This window comes from Aquarana catesbeiana, linkage group LG11, assembly GCF_042186555.1.
Source record: "Aquarana catesbeiana isolate 2022-GZ linkage group LG11, ASM4218655v1, whole genome shotgun sequence".
In the NCBI taxonomy this organism is placed as follows: Eukaryota; Metazoa; Chordata; class Amphibia; order Anura; family Ranidae; genus Aquarana; species Aquarana catesbeiana.
This window is the reverse complement of record NC_133334.1, coordinates 82944668-82958293: the sequence shown is the minus strand read 5'-3', so window position 1 is coordinate 82958293 and position 13626 is coordinate 82944668. Positions and strand designations below refer to the sequence as shown.

At 44.2% G+C, this 13626-nt stretch overlaps 1 protein-coding gene across 2 annotated transcripts in view; it reads left to right on the top strand.

Annotated features, from left to right (window-relative positions):
- The window catches only part of LOC141112147 (flap endonuclease 1), a 14161-nt gene extending 535 nt beyond the window's left edge, over positions 1-13626 (top strand). Inside the window, exons 2-3 of one of the 2 annotated variants that reach the window (XM_073604662.1) lie at positions 2546-2674; positions 12306-13626. In XM_073604662.1, the coding sequence (XP_073460763.1) occupies positions 12368-13516 (1149 nt within the window). In that variant the 5' untranslated portion in view covers positions 2546-2674; positions 12306-12367 and the 3' untranslated portion in view covers positions 13517-13626. The remainder of the gene's footprint in view (positions 1-2545; positions 2675-12305) is intronic. The other variant, XM_073604661.1, reaches the window with a different exon arrangement.

Here is a 13626-nt window from a genome sequence, read left to right as displayed (position 1 = left end):
ATGCGCTTTCTACCATTTATTTTTATTGTCTGTTGCTTAGCTGCATTTGGGGTCCATTAACATATAATGGTGCTACCACTTTCTTCCATGCTCCCAGAATGCACAGGTGTGACCCGGGCCTACTGGGTTATCCTATGTGCAAAGAAACTCCTGCACCTTTCCAGGTGGTGAGCATCGTATTGTTTTTGGGGATTTTCTTTGTACCGTGTGGCAAAATGAGTTTCTAGCCACATTTGGGGTGCTATTAACAAAAGCACCGCATGCGTGATGTGCGTTTTTCTTATTTTCCTGGACCCCACAGGTATGAATGGAGCCTTGGCCCTCGTTCACATGGAACGCAGCTTTGAAATTGTGCGATTTCATCTGAAAATCGCACCATTTAAAAGCTGCATTTCAGTGTGACTTGAAAGACATGTTTGGCTTCATGCACAGAGGTCTGTTGAATTCGCACCTGAAATTACTAAACACAGTGCAGTGCGACGCCGCAAAGTCAGCGTTGCACCAATTGGAACAGTGCCATTGCCAGTAATAGGCTGCATGACAATTGCTCCGTCAACAAGGGATTAAAGTGATTGTAAAGGATCTTTTTTTTTTTTTTTTGTTTTTTTTTTTAAATAGATCATGCTCGCCTCCATTGTGCAGCTTGTTTTGCACAGAATGGCCCTGAACATCCTCTTCTGGGGTCCCCCGGCAGCTCTCGCAGCTCCTCCCCAAATCAGATAGCCCCCTAGGAGAAGCGTTCTCCCGAGGGGGTTACCTTGCAAGTGCGCTCCCAAGTCCAGCGTTTGTGTCCATAGACACGAATGCCGGACTCGGCCCAGCGCCTGTGTTATTGGATTTGATTGACAGCAGCGGGAGCCAATGGCTGCACTGCTATCAATCTATTCAATCAGGACACTAGACACCAGCCGGAGCTGGTGTGCTCGTTCCCGTTTCGCGAATTTCAGGGGTCAGGTAAGTATATGGGGGGTGCTGCTGCAGTAAAGAAGGTTTTTCACCTTAATGCATTAAGGTGAAAAAACACAAGGGTTTACAACCCCTTTAATGTTAAGTAAGCCCATAATAAAAAATAAATATATATTAAACACGTTATAATTACTTGCACTGCGCAGTGGTTTTTGTACAGAGTAGCCCGGATTCCCCTCTTCTCCGGTCTCTATTCTGTGATCCTTGCTCACCCCCCCCCCGCTGAGTACCCCCATAGTAAGCTGCTACGTTGGTCCATAGACACACACAGAGCACAGCTCAGCCCAACCCCACTCTCTCCTCACTGGATGTGATTGACAGCCAATGGCTCCCATTGCTGTTTCTAAATCAATGAGGAGGTAGAGTGCCGCTACTCTTGTGTACATTGCTGGATCAAGATCAGACTCTGGTTAGTATGGGGTGAGGGAGCAGCATTTAGGTTTTCTTTTACCTTACCCATTTCGCGCCGATGGAACACATATATGCGGACTGCACTTTTTGCCATGGGGCCGCATATATGCGGATCTGTCTTTGTGTCACACAGAGATCGGGGTCTCGAGAGCCCCCTAGGACCCGCAACTCCAGATTCTGGGTCACCTTATTGTTGTGGTAGACTCTAATTGGCTACCACTGTGATCAGTCACTGTGAAGCCTGCCCCTGTGTTTTTCTTTCTGTGAATGGTGATGAAAGATACATAGGGGTTGATTTACTACAGGCAAATAGACTGCACTTCGCAAAGTGCAGTTGCTCCAGAGCCTAGTAAATGAGCAGAAGCTCTGCTGACTTCCATCAGCCAATCGTGAGCAAGCAAAAATAGTGTTTTTTTGGTTTTTCTTTTGTTTTTTTTTTTCTTTGCATGTGATTGGGTATTCTTTGCAAATTAAAGCTTTGCCTCATACTAAGCTCTGGAGCAACTACAACTTGCAGAGTGTAACTGCACTTGGGAAAGCACAACCTGTATTTGCCTTCAGTAAATCAACCCCTATGTGTCTTTCAAGGTTTGATGTAGGTTAGTGTTTGGGTTTAGTAAGGGTCAAGGTCGATATATTTTGGGCAGGATTTTTTTGTTTTTTAGTTAGTGTCGGTGCATTTTAGGTAGGACAAACAAAAAAGTAAAATGTGCACTATTGTTTCTGGGCTGTGCTACGGGTACAACAATAGCTAACATAGACATATGTGGTGGAGGGGAGAGAGGGGTTTTCTTTTTATAAGAGACACTTATTCATGCTGGCCGAATGCACATATGCAGCCTCTCAGCTTGTGGGCCTTTGTGCCAAGCGGCCACATATATGCAGCCCTGCACAGTAGCATGCAGTTACCGGAAAGCTCCTGATGCATACTTGCGATTGGGAGCTTTGCGACAGCCAATCACAGCGGTCACATGACCTGAATGTGACCAATGGGAAGGGTTTAACAAAAAAAATAAAGCTCTTTGCCCAAAAAGGTGTGTGAGCTTCTTTGTTGCATGTAAGACGGCCCATTCAAGTCCTGCAAAGAATGCGCTGAACAAAATGCACTTTAGTACGATGGGCAGGTGTGACTGGGGCCTAAAGCTAAACTGAATTTTTTCCTTTTCAGCCAAGGAAGCTGCATCTAGGCCTTTGCGCTGCGCATGTGATCAGTTATGACACCAGGCTTTTGATGGTTTGACAGTTTGGTTGAGAACACAAGCAAATATGACAGTTACGTTCCTGGCAAGCCTTGAATGTAAAGTTGTTTTTTTTTTTGTTTTAACTGCTAAATTGATGGGTTTAACCACTTCTCTACCCGCGTATGTACATATGACGTCCACAGATGGGATCTCCCATCCTGGGTGGACGTCATATGATGGCCTCGGGTTCCCGGCCGCCTAGGGGGCGCGCGCGCCCGCCGCGTTGCTCGGGTCCCGGTGCGTGTGCCCGGCGGCCGCCCGTTAACCGGGCCGGACCGTGGATCTCTGTGTGTAAACACAGAGATCCACGTCCTGTCAGCTCAGAGGAGAGCGATCTGTGTTCCCAGAACGGAGGATTACTGATCGGTCTCCTCCCCTTTAGCGTCCCCTCCCCCTACAGTTAGAAGCATTCCCTAGGAAACACATTTAACCCCTCCCCGCCCCCTAGTGGTTAACCCCTTCACTGCCTGTCACATTTACACAGTAATCAATGCAATTTTATAGCATTGATCGCTGTATAAATGTGAATGGTCCCAAAAATGTGTCCGCCATAATGTCGCAGTCACGAAAAAAAATTGCGATCGCCACTATTACTAGTAAAAATAAATAAATAATTTTTTTTAAAAAAATGCCATAAATCTATCCCGTATTTTATAGACGCTATAACTTTTGCGCAAACCAATCAATATACGCTTATTTTTTTTTTATCAAAAATATGTAGAATACGTATCGGCCGAAACTGAGGAAAAAATTAGTTTTTTTTTTTTAAAAATTGGGATATTTATTATAGCAAAAAGTAGAAAATATTGTGTTTTTTTCAAAATTGTCGCTCTTCTTTTGTTTATAGCGCAAAAAATAAAAACCGCAGAGGTGATCAAATACCACCAAAAGAAAGCTCTATTTGTGGGGGAAAAAAGGACGTCAATTTTGTTTGGGTACAACGTCGCACGACCGCGCAATTGTCGTTTAAAGTGCGACAGCGCTGAAAACTAAAAATTGGTCTGGGAAGGAAGGGGGTGAAAATGCCCAGTATTGAACCGGTTAATTCCACTGTAAAGCAGTCAGAGCCTGAGTGCTCTCTGTAGAGGTCTGTCACGCTCAATGCTGAATTAAATTTCTAGTTCTGCAATGCTCTTTGCTGATTGGAAAGGTCTAGCTGTGACTCATTAGGGTTGTGTTAGCTGCAGAGAGACCACAGCTTAACCACTTGAGCCCCGGACCATTATGCTGCCTAAGGACCAGAGGTCTTTTTCCAATTTGGCACTGCGTCGCTTTAACTGCTAATTGCGCGGTCATGCAATGCTGTACCCAAACGAAATTTGCGTCCTTTTCTTCCCACAAATAGAGCTTTCTTTTGATGGTATTTGATCACCTCTGCAGTTTTTATTTTTTGCGCTATAAACGGAAAAAAAAACGAAAATTTTGAAAAAAAATGATATTTTCTACTTTTTGTTATAAAAAAAATCCAATAAACTAAATTTTAGTCATACATTTAGGCCAAAATGTATTCAGCCACATGTCTTTGGTAAAAAAAATGTCAATAAGCATATATTTATTGGTTTGCGCAAAAGTTATAGCATCTACAAACTAGGGTACATTTTCTGTAATTTACACAGCTTTTAGTTTATGACTGCCTATGTCATTTCTTGAGGTGCTAAAATGGCAGGGCAGTACAAAACCCCCCCCAAATGACCCCATTTTGGAAAGTAGACACCCCAAGGAAATTGCTGAGAGGCATGTTGAACCCATTGAATATTTATTTTTTTTGTCCCAAGTGATTGAATAATGACAAAAAAAAAAAAAAATATTTACAAAAAGTTATCACTAAATGATATATTGCTCACACAGGCCATGGGCATATGTGGAATTGCACCCCAAAATACATTCAGCTGCTTCTCCTGAGTACGGGGATACCACATGTGTGGGACTTTTTGGGAGCCTAGCCGCGTACGGGGCCCCGAAAACCAATCACCGCCTTCAGGATTTCTAAGGGTGTAAATTTTTGATTTCACTCTTCACTGCCTATCACAGTTTCGAAGGCCATGGGAAACCCCCCCAAATGACCCCATTTTGGAAAGTAGACACCCCAAGCTATTTGCTGAGAGGCATGGTGAGTATTTTGCAGCTCTCATTTGTTTTTGAAAATGAAGAAAGACAAGAAAAAACTTTTTTTTTTTTTCTTTTTTCAATTTTCAAAACTTTGTGACAAAAAGTGAGGTCTGCAAAATACTCACTATACCTCTCAGCAAATAGCTTTGGGTGTCTACTTTCCAAAATGGGGTCATTTGGGGGGGTTTTGTGCCACCTGGGCTTTCCATGGCCTCCGAAACTGTGATAGGCAGTGAAGAGTGAAATCAAAAATTCACGCCCTTAGAAATCCTGAAGGCGGTGATTGGTTTTCGGGGTCCCGTACGCGGCTAGGCTCCCAAAAAGTCTCACACATGTGGTATCCCCGTACTCAGGAGAAGCAGCAGAATGTATTTTGGGGTGTAATTTCACATATTCCCATGGCATGTTTGAGCAATATATCATTTAGTGACAACTTTGTGCAAAAAAAAAAAAAATTGTCTCTTTCCCGCAACTTGTGTCGCAATATAAAATATTCCATGGACTCGACATGCCTCTCAGCAAATAGCTTGGGGTGTCTACTTTCCAAAATGGGGTCATTTGGGGGGGTTTTGAACTGTCCTGGCATTTTATGCACAACATTTAGAAGCTTATGTCACACATCACCAACTCTTCTAACCACTTGAAGGCAAAGCCCTTTCTGACACTCATTGTTTACATGAAAAAGTTATTTTTTTTTTGCAAAAAAATTACTTTGAACCCCCAAACATTATATATTTTTTTTAAAGCAAATGCCCTACAGATTAAAATGGTGGGTGTTTCATTTTTTTTTTTCACAAAGTATTTGCGCAGCGATTTTTCAAACGCATTTTTTGGGGAAAAAACACACTTTTTAAAATTTTAATGCACTAAAACACACTATATTGCCCAAATGTTTGATGAAATAAAAAAGATGATCTTAGGCCGAGTACATGGATACCAAACATGACATGCTTTAAAATTGCGCACAAACGTGCAGTGGCAACAAAATAAATACATTTTTAAAAGCCTTTACAGGTTACCACTTTAGATTTACAGAGGAGGTCTACTGCAAAAATTACTGCCCTCGATCTGACCTTCGCGGCGATACCTCACATGCATGGTGCAATTGCTGTTTACATTTGACGACAGACCGCCGCTTGCGTTCGCCTTAGCGCGAGAGCAGGGGGTGACGGGTGCTTTTTTTTTTTTTTTTTTTTTTTTTTTTTTTCTTATTTTTTTTGCTTTTTTATCTTATTTTTAAACTGTTCCTTTCATTTTTTTTTTTTTTTTTAATCATTTTTATTGTTATCTCGGGGAATGTAAATATCCCCTATGATAGCAATAGGTAGTGACAGGTACTCTTTTTTTGAAAAAATTGGGGTCTATTAGACCCTAGATCTCTCCTCTGCCCTCAAAGCATCTGATGACACCAAGATCAGTGTGATAAAATGCTTCCCCAATTTCCCAATGGCGCTATTTACATCCGGCGAAATCTAAGTCATAAAATGCTCGTAGCTTCCGGTTTCTTAGGCCATAGAGATGTTTGGAGCCACTCTGGTCTCTGATCAGCTCTATGGTCAGCTGGCTGAATCACCAGCTGCATTCTCAGGTTCCCTGTTGAGACAGGAGAGCCAGAGAAAAACACGGAAGACGGTGGGGGGGGGGGGGTGCTTTCCCTCCCACGGCTTGTAAAAGCAGTCTAGAGGCTAATTAGCCACTAGGATTGCTTTTACATGAAAGCCGACCGCTGGCTGAAAAGAATGATACCAAGATGATACCTAAACCTGCAGGCATCATTCTGGTATAACCATTCAAAGTCGTGAATGGCGTACCTGAAGACAAAAAAATGGTTAACAATAAAGCACAGTAAACGGTAAAGTATAAAAAATTGCATACCTGAAAAGCAAACATGATAAAACATAATAACAATAAAACATTGCAGAATAGAATACAGTAAAAAAGAGCAGAACAAGAGAGAGAGAATAGAGAGAGAGAGAACAATAAAACGACAACTATTTTTTTTAATTTTATATATTTTTTTTTACACTTTTTTTGTAACTAACTTTTATAACGGTAACCGGTTCCAGGTTCGGGTCTCTCAAAATGCGATGGCATCTTGGGAGACCCTGTGAAAGTGTGCCTAGTCTGTGCAATGCTGTACCCTACGCTAATACTCAACTAATGAATGGTAGCGTTCAAAACATTCACCAATGCAAAGACCAGGATTGTCAGGACAGGAGGGACAATAATAGCGGGTGTCACGCCTATATTCGCGCTTGCTGCAGACACGACATCTTTTTTGGGGGTTCGTTGGGTAGGGGTACTCGGGAGGACATAAAGAAAATGCCTCTCATGCAGCCGACTGCATTTGGTTGGGGATGTGAATGGGGGAAGTACGGGCGCTGCAGAAGCGGTGGGTTCCCAATTAGGATTGGCGAATGCAGCAGGAAGGGCATTATGGGCACGACGGGCCTGTGTTTGTCTTCTTGGTGGCAGCGGGACACTACTTGTGCTTGCCACCTCACCAGCTTGAACTGCACTTATGGGACTTGCCATGTCACCAAGTGTTACTGCAGTGCTGGTTTGACTACGACCGGGGTGTACTAGGCCGCTGGCGCTTGCCAGTTCAATAAAAAGCTACCTAAAAAACTGTTAGCGATCGCAGGGATCAGGCCTGACTCTGCGAATGCTGCAGTTATGCGTTAAGTGTTTTGTAAGTGACAGTGGTCGATTGATACTGCACTTGGGTGGGCTGGGCCGGGCGGAGGGGCAAAATGCAGGCTGATCCCGCTAACACTGCGTTTTTGGGAACCCTAAACTGCTGGGGACGCCGGTATAGATCTGATCGGATCAGATATTGATCCGTTCAGATACTATACCACTAAGGGAGGCGTATGCTGCGTGCGTGGGTGTTAGCGGTACTGGCGCTAATCTGACGCTGCTTGGGGCTGGTGCTTGCCAGTTCACCAAAATACTACCAAAAAAACTGTTAGCGATCGCAGGGATCAGGCCTGACTCTGCGAACGCTGCAGTTATGCATTTAGTGTTTTGTAAGTGTCAGTGATCGATCGATACTGCACTTGGGTGGGCTGGGCTGGGCCGGGCGGAGGGGCAAAACGCAGGTGCTAGCAGGTATCTGGGCTGATCCCGCTAACACTGCGTTTTTGGGAACCCTAAACTGCTGGGGACGCTAGTATAGATCTGATCGGATCAGATATTGATCCGATCAGATACTATACCACTAAGGGAGCTGTACGGTGCGTGCGTGGGTGTTAGCGCTACTGGCGCTAACCTGACGCTGCCTGGGGCTGGTGCTTGCCAGTTCACCAAAATGCTACCAAAAAAACTGTTAGCGATCGCAGGGTTTAGGCCTGACTCTGCGAACGCTGCAGTTATGCGTTTAGTGTTTTGTAAGTGACAGTGATCGATCGATACTGCACTTGGGCTGGGCCGGGCGGAGGGGCAAAACGCAGGTGCTAGCAGGTATCTGGGCTGATCCCGCTAACACTGTGTTTTTGGGAACCCTAAACTGCTGGGGACGCTAGTATAGATCTGATCGGATCAGATATTGATCCGATCAGATACTATACCACTAAGGGAGGCGTATGCTGCGTGCGTGGGTGTTAGCGGTACTGACGCTAATCTGACGCTGCCTGGGGCGACGCATATCACCGCTGGGCGATCAGGGGACTAAACCTTTATTTGGTAATAAACGGCGGGTGCCCTGACACTATAAAAAATAAACAAACTAACCAGCATCACCCGTAACAGTTATACGGTGATCAGTGGTGAAAGGGTTAACTAGGGGGCAATCAAGGGGTTAAAACATTTATTTGGTAGTATATGGGGGTCCCTGTCGCTATAAAACACTGACGGCGAACCTAAATATTTAGGTCCCTAACTAGCGTCACCAGCGACACTAATACAGCGATCAGAAAAATGATCGCTTAGCGACACTGGTGACAGGGGGTGATCAAGGGGTTAAAACTTTATTAGGGGGGGTTAGGGGGGTATCCTAGACCTACAGGGGGGTAATACTAACTGTCCCAACACTGTAACTGTCACAAACTGACACCAGTTCTGCAGCTGCTGACAAAGGGACAGGCTTTTGTACTCGGACTGTGGCTGCTATAGAAAGAAAATGAGCTATAAGATTATACAGTGGAACCTTGGATTACAAGCATAATCCGTTCCGGGAGAATGCTTGTAATCCAAAGCACTCGCATATCAAAGCGAGTTTCCCCATAGAAGTCAATGGAAAAAAAGGAAAATTTGTTACGCTTTGACTTCGATAACATGCAATACCGCATGTTGCCAGAGGTGGGGGGGCGCCGGAGAGTCTCGGAAATATTTGGGGACAGCTCGGCTGAACTCTGAAACATTCGAACGGAGTATTTCTGAACGGCTCCGAACTGTTCCGAGCGTCCCCCCGCCTCTGGCCAAATGCGGTACTGCACCGCCCATTAGCTTGAATTCTGTTCGTTTTGCGAGACAATACTTGCAAACTGAGTCAGAATTCTTTTTAAACAAAAGTTGCTCGTCTTTTAAAAAGCTTGTTAACCGCGTTACTCGTAAACCAAGGTTCCACTGTAAAGCGAAGTTCCGCCGAAAAAAAAATTCAAAGTCAGCCGCTACAAATGCTGCAGCTGTTCACTTTTAAAATAAGGACACTTACCTGTCCAGGGCACCCATGATGTCCTCACCTGAAGCTGACCCGTCCTTCGGCTCCCGGGTGGAGGCACTGCCATCTGCAGTAAGGGAATCAGGAAGTGAAGCCTTGCAGCTTCACAGCCTGGTTCCCTACTGCACATGCGCGAGTCGCTCTACATGTCCTGACTGGTCCCTGCTGTCTTCTGGGACCTGTGTGTCTTCCAGAAGACAGTGGGGGGAGGAGGGGCCCGACATGGCGTAGATCGCCGCAGATTCTGCGGTGATCTATTTCCGGAAGTGGGAGCAAATGCCTGTATTAGACAGGTATCTGCTCCCCTCCCGAAAGGTGGCAAATGTGACACCGGGGGAGGGGGGGGGGGGTGGCTGCATAAGCGGGGGTTCCATTTTTGGGTGGAACTCCGCTTTAAACACCATGAGAGGATTTTACTGAGACTGGAGCAAGCGAGTCCTGGAATTACCAGCGGGGAGGACGGGGACAATGATTGCAGCACTGACCTGTCACCGCTGGAGAGCACAATGCCAGGTAAGTGTGTGCATAATTTCTCATTATGTAAAAAGCTCACACACAGCTGAATTTAATTCCGCTTTCAAGTAGATTTATTCAGAGGGAAATGTGCGTCCGTTGCTGAGCTCTTCCCAAAATATCAGTTATACTGATGCTCTGACTTCAGCACCAAGTCGCTGACCCCAATACAAGTCTACAGATCAGAAGCTCTGTTGCTGCATGCTTGTTCAAGGTCAGCGACTCAGCAAGTACAAAAAGCCCGGGATGGACAGGATAGCCAGGTAATTGCATTTTAAAAAGGAGGCCTGCAACGGCAGACCGTGCAGCACAGGTTTTGGTAACTAACAATTTTTTTTTTTTTTTTTTTTTTTTTTTTAATGAAATGAAAAGTATTGATGGAACATGGAAGCTGCCATTGCTGACCAATCATCAGAAACAAGTTCTACCCCGACGTGTATTGTGTTAGGCACAGCACTTTATTTTTTGAGAAAGCCCTGGGCTTAGCATTAAACCTGTAAGGGTAGAGCTTGATTCTGCCGGCTGTTGTAATAAAGGAGGAATATTGTTTTGCATCTCAGTTTCCAATGTTGCTGAAAAAATGGAGAAGATGCTGCTCCTAATTTATGAAAGGGGGCAAGCTCTTTTGCTATGTAGGAGAGGTCTGCTATGTTTTCTACATCCAGAACAATAGAGCTGTTTGCCCTGCCTCCCACTGTGTGGGATGTGCCATATGTAAGGTCTGGTAGGGATCTGCGTGAGTTTTCTATATTTAAAACTGGCACTATCCCTTTGTTAACCACTTCCATACCACAGAACGTCATATGACGTCCTGGGCTTTCAGTGGGGATATCTGAATGATGCCTGCAGTTACAGGCATCTTTCAGATATCATTTTTTTTCAGCCGGTGATTCCCTGCACTGTAAGAACAAGCATAGCGGCTTGATCAGTCTTGCAGGAGGGGACGTCTCCCCAACCCCTGCCCTCCGGTGCTTCTACCAGCTTGCTCGTGCAATCGGCGGGCCGGAGAAGGAATCCACCGCACGGGAAGTTAGCCATAGAGAAAACCGAGGGCCAGATGGTCACCAGCAGTCTCTATGACTCTTGAAGACCCAGGCTCGACGTTATGACATCATATCCGGGCCGGCCAAAGTAAACAATGAGATTGTTTATTTTTATTTATTTTTTTGATCTCAGGCTTTGCAGCCCGGAGGAGAGATGTGGGGTCTTATTGACCCCACATCTCTCCATAAAGAGGACCTGTCGTGCCCTATTCCTGTTACAAGGGATGTTTACATTCCTTGTAATGGGAATAAAAGTGATTAAAAAAAATTACATTTTAAAGGGAAAGTGTAAAAATAAAGTAAAATAAACAATGATCAAAAAAAAAAATTAAAGTGCCCCTGTCTGCTCGCATGCAGAAGCGAACACGTACGTAGGTCGCATCCACGTATGTAAACGACCTTCAAACCGCACGTGAGGTATCACCATGAACGTTAGAGCGAGAGCAATAATTCTGGCCCAAGACCTCCTCTGCAACGCTAAACAGGTAACCTGTAAACATTTTTGAAGAGTCACCTATGGAGATTTTTAAGTACCAAAGTTGCCATTCCACTAGTGTGCGCAATTTTAAAGCGTGACGTGTGAGGTATCTATTTACTCGGCGTAACATCATCTGTCACATTATACAAAAAATTGGGCTAACTTTACCATTTTATTTTTTATTATTCATGAAAGTGTTTTTTTTCCCACAAAAAATCGCATTTGAAAAATTGCACAAATACCGTGCGACATAAAAGTTGCAATCACCGCCATTTTATTCCCTAGGGTCTCTGCTAAAGAAAAAAAAATATATGTGTGTGTTTGGGGGTTCTGAGTAATTTTCTAGTGCTGGAATTTGTGCTGTATGTTTCATTCTGAAATAGAAACTGGTATGGGTGGCACGGATTGACCTAAAACAAGTGTATCTGCTTATTGTGATGCACGCCACTCGCGCCAGTTTCTTGCACCGTTATAATTGTGCAGAAATCTTTAATTTCCCCATTATGTAGTGAACAAATTATGAAACACATGTTTTTGAACAAACACATGGCGGGGAGTTTATCAAAAGTGGAGCAGTTGTGCATAGCAACCAATCAGCGTCTATCTTTAACTTGTTCATTTAACTTTTAAAAATGAAAGCTAAAAGCTGATTGGTTACCATGCACAGCTGTTTTAGATTCTGGATGCTCAAGTTTTGATAAATTCCCCTCAGTGCATTTCCAAACTTGTATATGGTGTGTTAAGTTAGTGTGTGGACATGAGTAATCTTACTTTTTCATTGTTACTCTTGTTTTGAAATTACTTGGAGTGTCATTGTGTATTCACATAAGACTGACCTAAATGTATGTCCACTGTAATCTCACAGCTGTCCTTCTTCATTTCAGGTTGTGCATCAATACATTTTTTTGCTGCTCATTTTTCCTTTTAACTTGTATCTGGCTATACAATGGGAATTCAAGGTCTTACTAAACTGATTGCTGATGTGGCCCGTGGAGCCATAAAAGAAAATGACATAAAAAGTTACTTTGGGCGCAAAGTGGCTGTTGATGCCTCTATGTGCATCTACCAGTTCCTTATTGCTGTGCGACAGGATGGGAATATGCTTCAGAATGAGGAAGGTGAAACCACCAGCCACCTGATGGGCATGTTCTATCGTACAATTCGCATGGTTGAGAACGGCATCAAGCCAGTGTATGTGTTTGATGGAAAGCCTCCTCAGCTGAAGTCAGGTGAGCTGGCCAAACGTACTGAAAGGAGGGCAGAGGCTGAGAAGCAACTTGAAGCTGCCCAAGAGGCAGGAGAGGTGGAGAACATTGAAAAGTTCAACAAGAGACTTGTAAAGGTCACAAAGCAACATAATGAGGAATGCAAGAAACTGCTAAGCCTAATGGGTATTCCATATGTGGACGCACCATGTGAGGCAGAAGCTACCTGTGCTGCTTTGGTGAAAGCTGGAAAGGTGTATGCAGCTGCGACTGAAGATATGGATGCATTGACCTTTGGTACTCCACTGTTGCTCCGTCATCTCATGGCTAGTGAGGCCAAAAAGTTGCCTATTCAGGAATTTCACCTCAGTCGTGCCCTAGAGGATATAGGAATCACACAAGAGCAGTTTATAGATCTTTGTATATTGCTAGGCTGTGATTACTGTGAGACCATCAGAGGCATTGGCCCAAAGAGAGCTATAGAACTGATAAGACAGCACAGGAGCATCGAAGAGGTCCTAGATAACATAGACCTGAAGAAGTATCCTGTTCCAGAAAACTGGTTATACAAAGAAGCTCGTCAGCTTTTTTTAGAGCCTGAGGTGGTTGACCTAAATGATATAGAGCTGAAGTGGCAGGACCCAGATGACGAAGGCCTTGTGGCCTTTATGTGCGGTGAAAAGCAGTTCAACGAGGACCGGATCCGTAATGGTGCCAAGAAGCTGGCCAAGAACCGCCATGGTAGTACTCAAGGCCGACTAGATGACTTCTTCAAGGTGACTGGTTCCATCAGCTCCACCAAAAGGAAAGAGATTGATGTTAAAGGCTCAGCCAAAAAAAAGGCAAAAACCACGGGCACCCCATCAGGGAAATTTAAGAAAGGCAAATAAGTGACTGAATTTAGCAGAGCTGGAGATGTGAACTGTTTTTCTGATTTGAGTATTATGCGTGTTGATGTCTTGGAATATTATTTTCATTAAAATGTTTAAAAAACATTTTA